Source organism: Ranitomeya imitator, chromosome 6 (genome assembly GCF_032444005.1).
Source record: "Ranitomeya imitator isolate aRanImi1 chromosome 6, aRanImi1.pri, whole genome shotgun sequence".
Taxonomy (NCBI): Eukaryota; Metazoa; Chordata; class Amphibia; order Anura; family Dendrobatidae; genus Ranitomeya; species Ranitomeya imitator.
This window is the reverse complement of record NC_091287.1, coordinates 242,277,669-242,296,127: the sequence shown is the minus strand read 5'-3', so window position 1 is coordinate 242,296,127 and position 18,459 is coordinate 242,277,669. Positions and strand designations below refer to the sequence as shown.

Sequence of the window (18,459 nt, the reverse complement as noted above, 5' to 3'; positions counted from 1 at the left end):
GAAGCTCCTAAACTGGAGGCACCCTGGAGTTGGCTAACTCGACCGCACCACGACGGGGCAAGCATAGGCGTCTCAGTGAAGTTGACACAACCCGGAAACAGCTGACGGTGCTGAAACCAGGCTTGGCACGAGGGAGTACCTGCGACAAGAACACTGCCGAGAACCAGCTGGCGGTGCTGGAACCCGGATGCGTTGCCCCAGTGTGCAAGAGCCAATGGCACGACCGAGGACCAGCTGACGGTGCTGGAACCCGGTTACTAAGCTGTAGGTGCCCGCGCTTAAAAGCACTACCAAGGACCGCCTGGCGTTGGCGGAACTCGGATACCCAGGAGGAGGCACCTAAGCCAAAGGCTCGGCCCGGAACCAGCTGACGGTGCTGGAACCAGGTGGTGGACCCGAAGGCCCACAGGAGAGGAGAGAACAGCTAGGCCGCGAGGCAGCCGCAGTTACCGAACCCCAACAGTCCTACAGGGGGAGCTGGGCCTACTGGCACTACAGAACCAGCCTTGACTACCAGTTCACGCAGCCCACATAGGAAGCTCCTAAACTGGAGGCACCCTGGAGTTGGCTAACTCGACCGCACCACGACGGGGCAAGCATAGGCGTCTCAGTGAAGTTGACACAACCCGGAAACAGCTGACGGTGCTGAAACCAGGCTTGGCACGAGGGAGTACCTGTGACAAGAACACTGCCGAGAACCAGCTGGCGGTGCTGGAACCCGGATGCGTTGCCCCAGTGTGCAAGAGCCAATGGCACGACCGAGGACCAGCTGACGGTGCTGGAACCCGGTTACTAAGCTGTAGGTGCCCGCGCTTAAAAGCACTACCAAAAACCGCCTGGCGTTGGCGGAACTCGGATACCCAGGAGGAGGCACCTAAGCCAAAGGCTCGGCCCGGAACCAGCTGACGGTGCTGGAACCAGGTGGTGGACCCGAAGGCCCACAGGAGAGGAGAGAACAGCTAGGCCGCGAGGCAGCCGCAGTTACCGAACCCCAACAGTCCTACAGGGGGAGCTGGGCCTACTGGCACTACAGAACCAGCCTTGACTACCAGTTCACGCAGCCCACATAGGAAGCTCCTAAACTGGAGGCACCCTGGAGTTGGCTAACTCGACCGCACCACGATGGGGCAAGCATAGGCGTCTCAGTGAAGTTGACACAACCCGGAAACAGCTGACGGTGCTGAAACCAGGCTTGGCACGAGGGAGTACCTGTGACAAGAACACTGCCGAGAACCAGCTGGCGGTGCTGGAACCCGGATGCGTTGCCCCAGTGTGCAAGAGCCAATGGCACGACCGAGGACCAGCTGACGGTGCTGGAACCCGGTTACTAAGCTGTAGGTGCCCGCGCTTAAAAGCACTACCAAGGACCGCCTGGCGTTGGCGGAACTCGGATACCCAGGAGGAGGCACCTAAGCCAAAGGCTCGGCCCGGAACCAGCTGACGGTGCTGGAACCAGGTGGTGGACCCGAAGGCCCACAGGAGAGGAGAGAACAGCTAGGCCGCGAGGCAGCCGCAGTTACCGAACCCCAACAGTCCTACAGGGGGAGCTGGGCCTACTGGCACTACAGAACCAGCCTTGACTACCAGTTCACGCAGCCCACATAGGAAGCTCCTAAACTGGAGGCACCCTGGAGTTGGCTAACTCGACCGCACCACGACGGGGCAAGCATAGGCGTCTCAGTGAAGTTGACACAACCCGGAAACAGCTGACGGTGCTGAAACCAGGCTTGGCACGAGGGAGTACCTGTGACAAAAACACTGCCGAGAACCAGCTGGCAGTGCTGGAACCCAGATGCGTTGCCCCAGTGTGCAAGAGCCAATGGCACGACCGAGGACCAGCTGACGGTGCTGGAACCCGGTTACTAAGCTGTAGGTGCCCGCGCTTAAAAGCACTACCAAGGACCGCCTGGCGTTGGCGGAACTCGGATACCCAGGAGGAGGCACCTAAGCCAAAGGCTCGGCCCGGAACCAGCTGACGGTGCTGGAACCAGGTGGTGGACCCGAAGGCCCACAGGAGAGGAGAGAACAGCTAGGCCGCGAGGCAGCCGCACTTACCGAACCCCAACAGTCCTACAGGGGGAGCTGGGCCTACTGGCACTACAGAACCAGCCTTGACTACCAGTTCACGCAGCCCACATAGGAAGCTCCTAAACTGGAGGCACCCTGGAGTTGGCTAACTCGACCGCACCACGACGGGGCAAGCATAGGCGTCTCAGTGAAGTTGACACAACCCGGAAACAGCTGACGGTGCTGAAACCAGGCTTGGCACGAGGGAGTACCTGTGACAAAAACACTGCCGAGAACCAGCTGGCAGTGCTGGAACCCGGATGCGTTGCCCCAGTGTGCAAGAGCCAATGGCACGACCGAGGACCAGCTGACGGTGCTGGAACCCGGTTACTAAGCTGTAGGTGCCCGCGCTTAAAAGCACTACCAAGGACCGCCTGGCGTTGGCGGAACTCGGATACCCAGGAGGAGGCACCTAAGCCAAAGGCTCGGCCCGGAACCAGCTGACGGTGCTGGAACCAGGTGGTGGACCCGAAGGCCCACAGGAGAGGAGAGAACAGCTAGGCCGCGAGGCAGCCGCAGTTACCGAACCCCAACAGTCCTACAGGGGGAGCTGGGCCTACTGGCACTACAGAACCAGCCTTGACTACCAGTTCACGCAGCCCACATAGGAAGCTCCTAAACTGGAGGCACCCTGGAGTTGGCTAACTCGACCGCACCACGACGGGGCAAGCATAGGCGTCTCAGTGAAGTTGACACAACCCGGAAACAGCTGACGGTGCTGAAACCAGGCTTGGCACGAGGGAGTACCTGTGACAAAAACACTGCCGAGAACCAGCTGGCGGTGCTGGAACCCAGATGCGTTGCCTTGCCTATTAAAGATTGTCTTCCTAGAGCCCCAACTAGCGGTGTTGGAGCAAAGGGTAAGCAGGGGGAGATGAGTGTAGGCCGAAGCCTGCACTGGAGGCAGCTTTGTGTCTGCGTTGCGTTTGCAGGACACTTTGCCGGCTACACACTGGGGGAACAGCTGGCGTTGCTGAACCCCACTAACACAATGGCGTGTGTTTTTCTCTGTGCAGCTAGCACTTGCGGGCAAAAACTAGCGGTGTTAGAGCCCGTGTTGAAGCAGGAGGAGGAGGAGAGGAGCAGAGTGTAGGCCGAAGCCTAGTTGAACCAATTTCAAAGGAAACCTTTAACCCCCCCCTCAGGTGTTACAAAGTACAAGAGACACACCTTGTGCAGTATTAATGCTGCACAAGTGAAAGGTTGCTCTATTAATTTGTCTACTTGCACACGCTGAATGAAAGACATACACAATTTACCCCATTCTACAGTCAAACTGTAGTGGATGCGTGACTTGGTTTTTTGATGAGACGCAGCACAGGTGTCCAAAATAACGCCTTGGTGCTTGGCGCAGCTTCCTGAGCGTTGTTATTTGCTGTACAGGAGTCTGCGCTCTTGTGTTATCCCTTGGCAATGCCCTGTTAGCGCTGCCCATCTTATGACATCATTTCATGTTGGCCGGTGCGGTTAACGATGGCCATAAATCCCAGACCCACAGTGTCTTTTCATAAAGCCACACTGCGGTGCTGGGATTCGTGGCCTTGAGCAGTAAATATTTTGGCCGCTCACACACGTCCTTACACCTGCTTCAGACTGGGCGGCCTCTGCTGATCCCTTCTCGCATGCCGCGGCCATGAGGCTGCACAGTCTGAAGAAGGCGGAAGGAGATGAGTTAAGACAGGCGAAGATATGCACTGCTCGTGCCCATCAATCACACCCTCGCAGTCAAAATAATTAAGACAACGAGGAGCATTTTATTCAGGCAGGGCGGACGAACAGGCGCAAGTAGCCAACCAATGATGTCAGAAGACGGGAAGCGCTACCAAGGGGGGTGCTGCGTATCATTAGAAAGGAAAGTCACACCTCAGGGACAGTGGAATGGTCTCAAAGAGACACATTTTGTACGTGTTGAGTTCCACGTGGGCAAGGAGAAAACATCAGCCACCTTGTACAAATGCAGCAGTACTGCTGTACAAGGTGGCTGTTATACATATAAACACCTGGGGGTGGGGGCCAGGCTCCCTTCAATTTCAGTTCATGTGCCTGCGTGGCGTTTGCAGGTCACGTTGCAAGCTGCACAGCAGGGGAACAGCTGGCGGTGCTGAACCCCACTAACACATTGGCTGGTGTTTTTCTCTGTGCAGCTAGCATGTCCGGGCAGAAACTGGCGTTGTTTGAGCCCAGGGTCAGCAGGAGGAGGAGAGGAGCAAAGTGTAGGCCGAAGCCTGCACTGGTGGCAGCTTTTGTTCTCTTGTGCCAGCGTGGCTTGTGCTGGACACGTTGCCGACTACACAGCAGGGGAACAGCTGGCGTTGCTGAACCCCACTAACACATTGGCTGGTGTTTTTCTCTGTGCAGCTAGCATTTCCGGGCAAAAACTAGCGGTGTTTGAGCCCAGGGTCAGCAGGAGGAGGAGAGGAGCAAAGTGTAGGCCGAAGCCTGCACTGGTGGCAGCTTTTGTTCTGTTGTGCCAGCGTGGCTTGTGCTGGACACGTTGCCGACTACACAGCAGGGGAACAGCTGGCGGTGCTGAACCCCACTAACACATTGGCTGGTGTTTTTCTCTGTGCAGCTAGCATGTCCGGGCAGAAACTGGCGTTGTTTTAGCCCAGGGTCAGCAGGAGGAGGAGAGGAGCAAAGTGTAGGCCGAAGCCTGCACTGGTGGCAGCTTTTGGTCGGTTGTGCCAGCGTGGCTTGTGCTGGACACGATGCCGGCTACACAGCGGGGGAACAGCTGGCGGTGCTGAACACCACTAACACATTGGCTGGTGTTTTTCTCTGTGCAGCTAGCATTTCCGGGCAAAAACTAGCGGTGTTTGAGCCCAGGGTCAGCAGGAGGAGTAGAGGAGCAGAGTGTTGGCCAAAGCCTAGTTGAACCAATTTCAAAGGTTACCTTTAACCCCCCCCTCAGGTGTTGCAAGGTACAAGAGCCACACCTTGAACAGCATTATTGATGCACAAGTCAAAGGTTGCTCTATTTAATTTTGCTCCTTGCACACGCTGAATTAAACACGTACACTATTTAGCCCATTATACTGTCAAACAGTAGTGGAGGCGTGACTACTAGTCTTTTTAAGGAGACGCAGCACAGGTGTACAAATTTACACCTAGGTGCTGTGCGCTGATTCCTTACCGTTGTTATTTGCAGTACAGGAAACTGCGCTCTTGTGTTATCCCTTGGCAATACCCTGTTAGTGCAGGCCGTCTCATGACCTCATTTCATGTTGGCCGGTGCGGTTAACGATGGCCATAAATCCCAGACCCACAGTGGCTTTTCCTAAAGTCACACTGCGGTGCTGGGATTCGTGGCCTTGTGCAGTAAATATGTTCGCCGCTCACACATGTCCTTACACCTGCTTCAGACTGGGCGGCCTCAGCTGATCCCTTATCGCATGCAGCGGCCATGAGGCCGCACAGTCAGAAGAAGGCGGAAGGAGGGGAGTGAAAACAGGGGAACATATGCACTGCTCGTGCCCATCAATCACACCCTCGCAGTCAAAATATATGAGACAACGGGGGGCGTTGTGTCGGGCAGGGGGGACGCACAGGCACAGCCAGCCAACCAATGATGTCAGGAGACGGGCAGCGCTAACAATGGGGGTGCTGCGTGTCATTAAAAAGGAAAGTCACACCTCAGGGACATTGTAATGGTCTGTAATGAGACACATTTTGTACTTGTTGAGTTCCACGTGTGCAAGGAGAAAAAGTCAGCCACCTTGTACAAATGCAGCAGTACTGCTGTACAAGGTGGCTGTTATACATAGAAACACCTGGGGGGGTGGGGGGCAGGCTCCCTTCAATTTCAGTTCATGTTCCTGCGTGGCGTTTGCAGGAAACGTTGCAAGCTACACAGCAGGGGAACAGCTGGCGGTGCTGAACCCCACTAACACATTGGCTGGTGTTTTTCTCTGTGCAGCTAGCATGTCCGGGCAGAAACTGGCGTTGTTTTAGCCCAGGGTCAGCAGGAGGAGGAGAGGAGCAAAGTGTAGGCCGAAGCCTGCACTGGTGGCAGCTTTTGGTCAGTTGTGCCAGCGTGGCTTGTGCTGGACACGATGCCGACTACACAGCAGAGGAACAGCTGGCGGTGCTGAACCCTACTAACACATTGGCTGGTGTTTTTCTCTGTGCAGCTAGCATGTCCGGGCAGAAACTGGCGTTGTTTTAGCCCAGGGTCAGCAGGAGGAGGAGAGGAGCAAAGTGTAGGCCGAAGCCTGCACTGGTGGCAGCTTTTGGTCGGTTGTGCCAGCGTGGCTTGTGCTGGACACGATGCCGGCTACACAGCAGGGGAACAGCTGGCGTTGCTGAACCCCACTAACACATTGGCTGGTGTTTTTCTCTGTGCAGCTAGCACTTCCGGGCAAAAACTAGCGTTGTTTGAGCCCAGGGTCAGCAGGAGGAGGAGAGGAGCAGAGTGTAGGCCGAAGCCTGCACTGGTGGCAGCTTTTGTTCTGTTGTGCCAGCGTGGCTTGTGCTGGACACGTTGCCGACTACACAGCAGGGGAACAGCTGGCGGTGCTGAACCCCACTGACACATCACCTAGTGTTTTTTCTGTGTAGACAACACTTCCAGGTGGCAACTGACAGTGTTGAAACCCAGGGAATCAAAGAGGAGCAGAGTGTAGGCCGAAGCCTGCAGTGGAGCAAGTTGAAAGGGAACCTTTAACCCCCCCCCCCAGGCATTTGTTGCTGAAAGAGCCATCTTGTACAGCAGTAATACTGCACATGGAAAATGGTGGCTCCGAAAATTATGCTCCTTGCAAACGCTGAAGTACACACTCATATAATGTGTCCCCTCACACCGTCAAACCATCCCGGAAGTGGGACTTTCCTTTGTAATGTGACACAGCACAGCCGTCATTCCAACCCCCTTGGTGCCGGGCACCACCTCCTCAACGTTGTTTGGTTCTGTCACGGAGCCCGCACTGTAATGTTATCCCTTGGCCATGCACAGTTAGCGGTGCCCGTCTTCTGACATCATGTAGGTGTCAGGCTGGCAGTGCCTGTGCGTCCAAGCTGCCCGAGATCCAACCTTGCAGTGTCATCTAATGTAGTCCCACTGCGGGCCAGGGATCCATGGTCATGCGCAGTGCATATCATCGCCTCTCACTCACCTCCTTCCTGCTTCTTCAGACTGTGCGGCGTCACGGCCGTGGCATGCTATTAGGGATCAGCTGACGCCGCCTAGTCTGAAGAAGCGTGAAGAAGGGGAGTGAGAGGCTAGTATATGCACTGCGCATGGCCATGGATACCAGGCCCACTGTGGGATCACATTAGACGACACTGCGAGGTGTGATTTCGGGCAGCGTGGACGCACAGGCGCAGCCAGGACGACAACAAATGATGTCAGAGGACGGGCAGCGCAAACTGTGCATGGCCAAGGGATAACATAACAGCGCAGGGTCCATGACGGAATCAAACAACGCTAAGGAGGCAGCGCACGGTGCCAAGGGGGTAGCAATGACGGCTGTGCTGCGTCACATTACAAAGGAAAGTCCCACCTCCGGGACGGTTGGACGGTGTGAGGGGACACATTACATGAGTGTGTAGTTCAGCGTTTGCAAGGAGCATAATTTCAAGAGCGACCTTTCCCTTGTGCAGTATTAGTGCTGCACATGGTGGCTCTTTCAGTAACAAACGCCTAGGGGGGGGGGGGACAGGTCCCCTTACATTTTAGTTGTGCCAGCGTGGCGGTCGCATGACACGTTGCCGGATACACAGCTGGGGATCAGCTGACGTTACTGAACCCCAATAACAGAGGAGCGACTGTTGACTGTGCACACAGCACTTCCAGGCACCAACTGGCGGTGTTAGAGCCCAGGGACAGCAGGAGGAGCAGATTGGAGGTATTGCCGCACACACAGCTGGGGATCAGCTGACGTTACTGAACCCCAATAACAGAGGAGCGACTGTTGACTGTGCACACAGCACTTCCAGGCACCAACTGGCGGTGTTAGAGCCCAGGGACAGCAGGAGGAGCAGATTGGAGGTATTGCCGCACACACAGCTGGGGATCAGCTGACGTTACTGAACCCCAATAACAGAGGAGCGACTGTTGACTGTGCACACAGCACTTCCAGGCACCAACTGGCGGTGTTAGAGCCCAGGGACAGCAGGAGGAGCAGAGGAACAGAGTGTAGGCCGAAGCCTGATTGGAGCAAGTTGAAAGGAAACCTTTAACCCCCCCCCCCCCCCCAAGACGTTTGTAGCTGAAAGAGCCATGTTGTGCAGCACTAAGGATGCAAAAGGAAAAGGTTGCTCTTTTAATTATGCTCCTTGCAAACACCGAAGTAAACACTAAAAATGTGTCCCTTTATACAGTTAAACCGTTCCGGAGGTGCGAATTTCCTTCGTAATGGGACACAGCACAGCTGTCATTCCTATCCCCTTGATGCCGTGCGCTGCCTCCTCAGCGTTGTTTTAAGCTGTCACGGAGCCTGCGCTGTTCTGTTAGCCCTTGGCCATGCCCAATTAGCGCTGCCTGTCTTCTGACATAATTTGGTGTCAGGCTGTCAGTGCCTGTGCGTCCACGCTGCTCCAGATCCCACCTCGCAGTCTCATCTAACGTAATCCCACTGCGGGCCTTGGAACCATGGGCATGCACAGTGCATAACCTCGACTCTCACTCCCCTCCTTCCCTCTTCTTCAGACTGTGCGGTGTCACTGCCGTGGCATGCTAGGGATCAGCTGACGGCGCACAGTCTAAAGAAGGCGGAGGGAAATGAGCGAGAGCCCGAGGGGAAGATATGCACTGCGCATGCCCATGGATCCCAGGCCCGCAGTGTGACTCAATCAGAAGACACTGCGAGGCGGGATCTCGGGCACCGCGGCCGCACAGGCGCAGCCAGCCTGACACCAAATTATGTCAGAAGACAGGCAGCGCAAATAGGGCATGCCCAAGGGATAACAGAACAGCGCAGGCTCCGTGACAGCTTAAAACAACGCTGAGGAGGCAGCGCATGGCACCAAGGGGGTAGGAATGACGGCTGTGCTGCATCACATTACGAAGGAAAGTCCCAGCTCCGGGACGGTATAACGGTATCAGTGAACACATTTTATAAGTGTTAAGTTCTGCGTGTGCAAAGAGCTAAAAAAAAGAGCTACCTTTTCCTTGTGCAGCATTACTGCTGCACAAGTTGGCTCTTTCAGTAACAAACGACAGGGGGGGGGGGGGACAGGTTCCCTTACATTTAGGTTGTTGTGCCAGCGTGGCGGTCACAGGACACATTGCCGGCTACACAGCTGGGGATCAGCTGACGTTACTGAAACCCAATAACACTGGGTCGTATGTTTTTACTGTGCAGCCTGCACTTCTGAGCCGCAACTGGCGGTGTTGGAGCCCAGGAATAGCAGTTCAGGTGGTAGAAAGATGAACACAGCAGGAGACCTGGATGACACCCAATTACTTAATCAGGCAGAGGAGTGGCAAATTCCTGCGAGATCCAGGCCTGGTTCATTTTCAGGAAAGTAAGCCGGTCAACGTTATCGGAGGATAGTCGCATGCGACGGTCTGTTAGTACACCACCTGCGGCACTAAAGACACGTTCCGATAAGACACTAGCCGCAGGGCAAGCCAGCACCTCCAATGCATACTGGCTTAGCTCTGGCCATGTATCCAGCTTAGAGACCCAAAACTTGAACGGGGAAGAGCCGTCTGGGAGTACAGTAAGAGGGCAAGCCATGTAGTCTGTCACCATCTGACGGAACCGTTGCCTCCTGCTGACTGGAGCCGCCGGTGATGGTGTAGACATTTGGGGCGGGCACACAAAAGTGTGCCAGAGTTGTGCCATACTGGGCTTGCCTTGGGCAGAGGCACTGCTTCTGCTCCCTCTTTGGGCAGAGCCTCCCCCACTGCCTCGACGCACTGAGCTGCTTTGTAAAGCACTAGCAGCACTCCTCTCAGTTGGACAGGAGAAGATGATGGAATTCACCAGTGTGTCGTGGTACTCCCGCAATTTACGCTCCCGGGTCAACGCAGGGATGAGGTTTTGGACGTTGTCCCGGTAGCGAGGATCGAGGAGGGTGAACACCCAATAATCAGGCATGTTGAGAATGTGGTCGATGCGGCGGTCGTTTCTCAGGCACTGCAGCATGAAATCCACCATGTGCTGCAGAGTGCCAACCGGCCCAGAAACGCTGTCCCCTGCTTGAGACATGATCTCTGCCCGCTCGTCATCACCCCACCCTCGCTGTACACACTGACCACTGGACAATTGTGTCGCTCCCTCCTCTGGACGGAGCTCTTCCTCCTCCATTGACTCCTCCTCATCCTCCTCACAAATTGGCCCCTGCGTACCCCTTTGTGAGGAACCACGTGGCGCTGACTCTCCAGAAGCTGATGGAAAAGGTGACTCCTCATCCTCCACCTCTTCCACCACATCATCCCTTAACCCTTGCAAAGTTTGCTGAAGCAGGCAGATAAGGGGGACAGTCATGCTGACTAGTGCATCATCTGCACTTGCCATCCGCGTGGAATAATCAAAAGGACGCAAAACCTGGCAGACGTCCTTCATAGTGGCCCACTCTGTGGTTGTGAAGTCTGATCGGCGCTGACTGCGACTTCTTTGCGCCTGATGCAGCTGGTACTCCATAACTGCTTGCTGCTGCTCACACAACCGCTCCAACATATGTAACGTGGAATTCCACCGGGTAGGTAGGTCACATATGATGCGGTGTTCCGGAAGGCGGAATCGGCGCTGCAGAGCAGCAATGCTGGATCTGGCCAAGCTGGAACGCCGCAAGTGAGCACACTCTAGGCGGACCTTGTGCAGCAGGGCATCAAGATCCGGATAGTCCCTCAGAAAACTCTGCACAACCAAATTGAGTACATGTGCCAGACATGGGATGTGAGTGAGGTTGCCAAGGGCCAAAGCTGCCACCAGATTTCGGCCATTGTCACACACTACCATGCCTGGCTGGAGATTCGCTGGCAGTAACCACACATCGCTCTCCTGCTTTATGGCATTCCAGAGCTCCTGCGCTGTGTGGCTTCGATGCCCCAATGAAACTAGTTTCAAGACGGCCTGCTGACGTTTGGCCACGGCTGTGCTCATGTCGGTCATAGGTAAACGTTCACGGGTCCATGTGGGGGTGGACTGTGACGGATCCTGCAGAGAGGAATCAGAGGAACTGGTGTAAGAGGAGGAGTCGATGCGTACAGACTGGATTCCTGCAATCCTTGGAGTGGGCAGGACACGTCCTGCGCCACTCGCACGATCTGTACCTGGCTCAACAACATTAACCCAATGGGCAGTGAGGGAAACATATCGCCCCTGTCCATGCTGACTGGTCCACGCATCGGTGGTGAGGTGGACCTTGCTACTGACGGCGTTCAGTAGCGCATGTTTTATGTTTGCCTCAACATGCCTGTGCAGGGCAGGGACAGCCTGCCTGCTGAAGTAAAAGCGGCTGGGCACCTTGTACTGTGGGACTGCCAATGCCATCAAGTCACGGAAGCTGTCAGTCTCCACCAGCCTGAACGAGAGCATTTCCAGGGACAACAGTTTGGCAATGCCTGCATTCAGAGCCTGTGCTCGGGGGTGGTTGGCCGAGAATGCCCGCCTTTTCTCCCATGCCTGTACTACCGATGGCTGTAGAGTAGACTGGGAGTGTGAGGATGACTGGGAAGGTGGTGCTGTGGGTGGAATTACACAAGGTCTCTGGGAGGAAGCCAAACCAGCTGTGCGTGAGCTGGAGGAAGAGGCAACACGAGCTGAAGAGGTGGTAGCTGCCGCTGTTGGTTGGCCTACATCTTCAGTGTGTTTCTGTAACTCCACCGCGTGCCTGGTCCGCACATGTTTCCACATATTTGTGGTATTGAGGTTGCTGACATTTTTCCCTCTTTTTACTTTATGATGACACAGCTTGCATTTGACAAAACAAATGTCATCTGCAACTGTGTCAAAAAAGGACCAGGCACTGCAAGTCTTGGGAGCGCCCTTTTTGGCTTTGGAAAGAGACAGGCTCCTAACGGGTGCCAAAGTGGAGGCTACAGGCTCTGCAGTCTTCCCCCTCCCTCTCCCTCTTTGGCCCGTAAGAGGAAGCTCTTCCTCTGAGCTGCTCCCACCACCTTCCTGTTCCTCACGCCACGATGGGTCAAGGACCTCATCATCTCCACTACCCTCTGCCACCAACTGCTCCTCCTGGGTAGTCTCAGCAGCACAGTACGCACGAGAAAGCGGCACCTGAGTTTCATCATCAGATGCGTTCTGCGCTGTGGTCACCGGAGGCACTGGCCCACCTGCCTCTTCAGAGTCAGAGAGAAAAAGGTGTTGGGCATCACTGCACACTGCCTCTTCTTCCATTTCTCCAATGCTGCTTGGCTGGCCCCCTGTTTCCAAGCCAAGAGATTCAGAGAACAGAAGTAGAGACGGCTCCTGTCCTGGGCTCTCTGACTGCCTGGCCAATTTGGCAGGTGGTGAAGAGACAGATGGCTGCTCTCCAGTGCTCTGTGCCTGAGAGGATGTGGCACTAACTGAAGTCGATGCCGAGGCGTTAGCTGCCATCCACCCGACAACGGCTTCAATTTGGTCTTCACGCAGCAGCGGTGCACGGCGCTCTCCGACAAAGCTGCGCATGAAGGACTGTTCCATGCTGAAACTGAGTGACGACGAGTCACCGGCGCCCGCAGCAGGCACAGAATCACCACGTCCTCTCCCTGCTCCTCTCCCCGCTCCGCGCCCACGCCCACGTGCCTTACTCCCTGCCCTCTTCATCTTGGTTGACAGATAAAGATAAGCAGAAAAGTACTAAGGCCTTAGTGTGCTTATTCCTGTAATGCTCCTCCTAACAGGTGTAAGAAACACTAATGTTGTAAATTGTGGACTAAACTTTATTATTTTTCAAATGTGGCCTACACAAGTGTTAAGTTGTGTTTGGTGAACTTAACCTTTTTTTTGGTGCAGATCGGGCTACAGAGCTAGTTTAAATCACACGGAGACCGTGCAGACAGCCGTAAACGGCGCTGCAAGGCCAAAAAACCCTCCTCTAGGTTATCCTATATAGTGTTTTTCCACTATTTAGCTGGATACGAGTGGAAAGACACTAATAGGATTTTTTTTTTTCAAATTTTAAACAGGCTGCTCTATTTGAAAAAAAGGAAAATTTTTCTCAAGGTATGAGCCAGTAACGAACCCTGAGCTGAATCCAACAGGCTATGGCTGCACACAGACTACAGGGCGAGCTGGGCTCACACGGAGACCGTGCAGACAGCCGTAAACGGCGCTGCAAGGCCCAAAAACCCCCCTCTAGGTTATCCTATGTAGTGTTTTTCCACAATAGAGCTGGAGACTGGTGGAAAAACACTAATAGGAAATTTGAGAAAAAATGTGCAGCAGGCTGCACTAAGAGCAAAAAAGAACAACTGTGTGAGGCAGTGTGAACCCCCCCTGAGCTGAATACAACCGGGTATATGGCTGCACACAGACTACAGAGTGAGCTGCACACACACACACACACAGAGACCTTGCAGAACGCTGTTAAAACAGCGCTGCAAGGCAAGAGCAAGGTGAACAGTGAAGAACACACAGCGTTTTGCTAAATTAGCCTTTGGAAAGGAAAATAAAGCAATTAGCAAGCTCAACTGGCCCTCAGTTAGAACACAGCGTCCTGTCCCTAACTGAAATCACAGCAGAGTGAGCGCAAAATGGCGGCAGCGCTTTTTTATAGTGCAGAGTGACATCATTTCAGCAGCCAATCCAAGCCTTGCCAGTACTTACATGCCCACCATGCTAAACAGGATGTGCCCACACTTTCATTCATTCCTCATTGGCTGCTGCGTTCAATTTGAATTCTGGGAACTTCCGATTCCGGTATCCGATACGCGGGAAGTATCGGAATTCAGTATCGGAATTCCGATACCGCAAATATCGGCCGATACCCGATACTTGCGGTATCGGAATGCTCAACACTACTCATCACTAATAATAATGAAGACATTTAGTGAGGTCAGCTTTTGCTTTGCGTAGGAGTAATGAACGCAAAGATTTGTAGGGAGTTCGTTTCTACATGGTTCATTATACTGTAAAAATTACCAGATAACATGATTCTCCCAGTCAGTATAATTATAGTGATACCAAACTTCCATATTTATTTTTATTTAAGGGGGAAAAAAATGGTAATTGGTAAAAAAAAATACAATTAAAATTAAGTTTTATTGCCAATTTCTGAGACCTGTAACATTTTCATTTTTACATTGATGGAGCTGTGTGAACTGTTAATTTTTGCATGGCAATCTCATGCTTTTATACCTTTGAGGCCAGGGTCACATGACCGTAAATTCTCTCAATTGAGAGAATATGGTAGATTATGCTAATAACACTCTCATCAAACTGTAACCAGAGTTTGATCTCTGTGTCAGCATAGTGTGATCCGATTCTCTCGGATGTGAGAATTAGAGCACATTGTGAGGAGAATATGGAGAACAAAAATTTTTCCCATCTTCTCCATTTTGTCAGTGCCTGGAAATCGGACTGCATGCAGATGTCACCAGAGTGCAGTCCGCTGTTTTCCACGCACTCATTAACTTGCACAGCCAAGTGCAATCCAAATATTGGATCGAACTCCGTCATGTTGTGACATTTTCTTCAGCCCGGCTCTGTTTGCGTAAAAAAATCGGACATGTGTGCAGCCCAATAGACTAACACTCCTCTGAGTGAGATCCGATATTTTTTTTGTTCGTTTTCCTACCGAAAATACGGTGTGACCAAGCCCTTAGAGAAAGATGCAACATTTTTATCACTTAGTATTGCATTTTTTACATAGCTGAGGCACCTCTGAAATTGCAAGTGGTTTTCTCTTCACGGCATTTATCGATTGGGTTAATTAATTTAATACTTTGATAGGACTTTAACAGATGAAGCGATGTCTTTAATACTTATTATTTTAGATTTTATTTATTTTTTGTACTTTTAGTAGACTTGAACCTGCTTATACTAAACACTGCAATATCACAATATCATAGTATCAGAGTATATAGTAAAAATGATGGTCTCCTATGAAGGCCAGCCATAGGGTAGTGTTCACTAGAGTGCTGTTGTGGTAGGCACAAGGGCCTTCAGCAGTCAACTGGTCTTCAAAAGCTGCAGTCATAGATTGAAGTATTTAGGGGGGTAAGAGCAGCAGGTGGAACTCACCTCTGCTCGCTGCTGTAAGAGGCAGATGCCAGCCGTGTAACACAGACATTTATGTTGCAGCTTGTGAACCGACATCATACATCGCTTACAAATACTGTAAATAATAGTTTTGGCTTACAAATACTGATGTAAAATACTGAACAAATACTGAGCGTGTGAATGTGGCCAAAGATAGCACCAGCACTTGAAACATGTGAGCAACCCCTCAGATTCAACCACGTGAACCATAGTGAATTCGTTTTACTAAAGACATAAAAAAAATAAAATACTCTCCAAATAATAACATGTGAACGGGGCCTAAATAGCGACCTTAAAACTACCTTAATACACATTTAACTTGTAATGTTTTCACATCCTATTCCGTCCAGATTTGTCCGAATCCCAGAATTCCAAGCGGAGGAAGTTCACAGACCTCCATATTGGGACACCCAAGTGATGGGTGTCTCAATATAGAAACTGCTGGTGGTACCAGCCTCTTGCGCGGTTCCACCAGCGGAACACCATCGCACCACACACACACACACACACACACGCTGTATATGCCGTACACACCAGACACACGCACACACTGTATACGCCGTATGCAGCCTCTTGCGCATTACCACCAGCGGAACACCGTCGCGAACATGTCGCCTCCGGGATCACCCGAATGATTAACTGACCGCCACCATCTTTGTACAGGAGGGGCGCATGTGCAGTTTTAATGTGACCGCCGCTATCTGGCCGCACAAAGATGGCGGTGGTCTGATCTAACGCGCCAGTGTGATTTCCGCACAGGTGCAGTGAATCATTCAGATGCGCGACGTGTCTACAGGCAGACAAAGCCGGTCACATTAAAGGGTTTTTTTTACCACAAACGAAAGTTCATTTTAAAAATTGTCTGTATTTGACCATGTACGGAGCATACCACATCTCCTGGGCAGGGGAGGAAGCAAAAGCCAATACTGACATTACAGCAGGAGATCACAGAGGACTTCTTTTGTCAGGTAAAATATTTCACTGACTGTTTTTAAACAATATTTTACCTCACAAAATGTATCTTCTGCGATCTCCTGCTGTAATGTCAGTATTGTCTTTTTCTTTCTCTCCTGCCCAGGAGCAGTGGTATGTTCTGTACATGGTCAGACACATACAATTGTTTTAAATGAACTTTTGATCGTGGGAAAACCCCTTTGCAAAGCAACTATCAACGCCAACATGGCTCCTCCTAAAAACTACGACAATGAAAGGAAAGCAACAAAGGCACAATGTCGAAGACAACAAAGGGCAAATGAGACTTTTGAAAAGCAACAGCATCGCTGGGACAAAAGCAATGCATATAAGCGTAGGCGTCAAGCACTTGAGTCCCCTGATGCAAAATAAAATGTTACCTTTACCTACTTTGCTTTCATTTTAAAGGGAACCTGTCACCTGAATTTGGCGGGACTGGTTTTGGGTCATATGGGCGGAGTTTTCGGGTGTTTGATTCACCCTTTCCTTACCTGCTGGCTGCATGCTGGCTGCAATATTGGATTGAAGTTCATTCTCTGTCCTCCATAGTACACGCCTGCGCAAAGCAATCTTGCCTTGCGCAGGCGTGTACTACGGAGGACAGAGAATGAACTTCAATCCAATATTGCAGCCAGCATGCAGCCAGCAGGTAAGGAAAGGGTGAATCAAACACCCGAAAACTCCGCCCATATGACCCAAAACCAGTCCCGCCAAATTCAGGTGACAGAGTCCCTTTAACACAGGGGAGGGGTGGGTGCACATAGGAAAGAGGATACACAGGGCAAACCAGAGAACACATGAGTTAAGAAGACAGCACACTGGTGGAGAGAGAGCAGACAAGGGAGATAGCACATGGGGTAGTAGACAGGTCAAAGAAGAGAGCACAGAGAGGAGAAGTCAGCACATGGGGAAAGAGAGAGTGGATAGGTGGGTGAGCATATGGGGGGAGAGATTCTCAACACTGCAAAGCTTGCCTCCATCGTGACATTACCTCCATCTAGTTAAACATAAACTTAAAGAGACATACTAGATCAATTTAGGAAAATCAATCTGAAGTTGCACTACCTCAGCATGTAAGGCTCTCATGTATCCAGGTAGGTTCTGACGACTTTTTTGACTTCGAATCTTGGAGAGTGAACATTTCTGCATAATCTCACTGCTGCTCCTTGACCCCACTCGAACAATGTTGCACTTCAAATACTTGAGTATCCCTTTAAATATAAAATTAAACATTTAATAGCTCACAACTTTTTCTGTGATATTATTAATTGTAATTATTATAAGATATTCTTCATCTTGGAAAAATGTAAAACTTAAAATATTTGATTGCTAAAGGCAATAAATATATAGACTTAGGCCATGTTCAGACTGATTTTGCCGCTGCGGGTCCGCTGCAGTTTCCATTGTGTTTACATTTACATGTAAACCAATGGAAACCGCAAACCGCTGTGCACATGCTGCGGGAAAAACCGCTCAGAAACGCAGCGGTTTATAACCCGCAGCATGTCACTTCTTTGTGCAGAATCGCATCAATTCTGCACCCATAGAAATGCATTGATCCACTTACTTCCCGCATGGGGCTGTGCCCACCATGCGGGAAGTAAGCGGATAATGTGCGGGTTATACCCGGGGTGGAGGAGAGGAGACTCTCCTCCAGGCCGTGGGAACCATATTTGAGTAAAAAAAAAATTAAAATAAAAAATAATGTTATACTCACCCTCGGAAGTCTCAGCTCTGCACGCGGCCGTCCGGTCTCAGGTTTGCTATGCGACCAGGACCTGCGGTGACGTCGCGGTCACATGACCGAGACGTCACGAAGGTCCTTCTCGCACAGCATCTTTGGAACTGGACTGCCACCTGCAGCGCCGAGGAGATCGGGACGTCGGAGGGTGAGTATATCATGATTTTTTTTATTTTTAACATTACTATTGATGCTGCATATTGCTGCATATGCAGCATCAATAGTAGGGGTAAAATCCCGCAGCGGAACCCGCAGGACAAACCGCGATAAATCTGCAGGGATAACCGCAGCGGGTTTGCCCTGCAGATTTATCAAATCCGCTGCGGGAAAACCCGCAGGGACCCGACGCAACGTGTGAACATGGCCTTAAAGCTTACCTCCAGTTACAACTACATTTTGACATATTAGGACACTTCTTAATATATACTTACCTTGTAATGTCTTCACTTCCTGTTCCATCCAGATGTGTCGGATCCCAGAATTCCAAGCGGTGGAAGTTCACTGACCTCCATATTGGGACACCCAAGTGAT

The 18,459-nt window shown here is 51.9% G+C and overlaps 1 protein-coding gene across 1 annotated transcript in view; it reads right to left on the bottom strand.

Annotated features, from left to right (window-relative positions):
* The window catches only part of LOC138643350 (NFX1-type zinc finger-containing protein 1-like), a 245,980-nt gene that overhangs the window by 152,464 nt on the left and 75,057 nt on the right, over positions 1-18,459 (bottom strand). Inside the window, exon 6 of the mRNA XM_069732272.1 lies at positions 17,253-17,398. Within this exon, the coding sequence (XP_069588373.1) occupies positions 17,253-17,398 (146 nt within the window). The remainder of the gene's footprint in view (positions 1-17,252; positions 17,399-18,459) is intronic.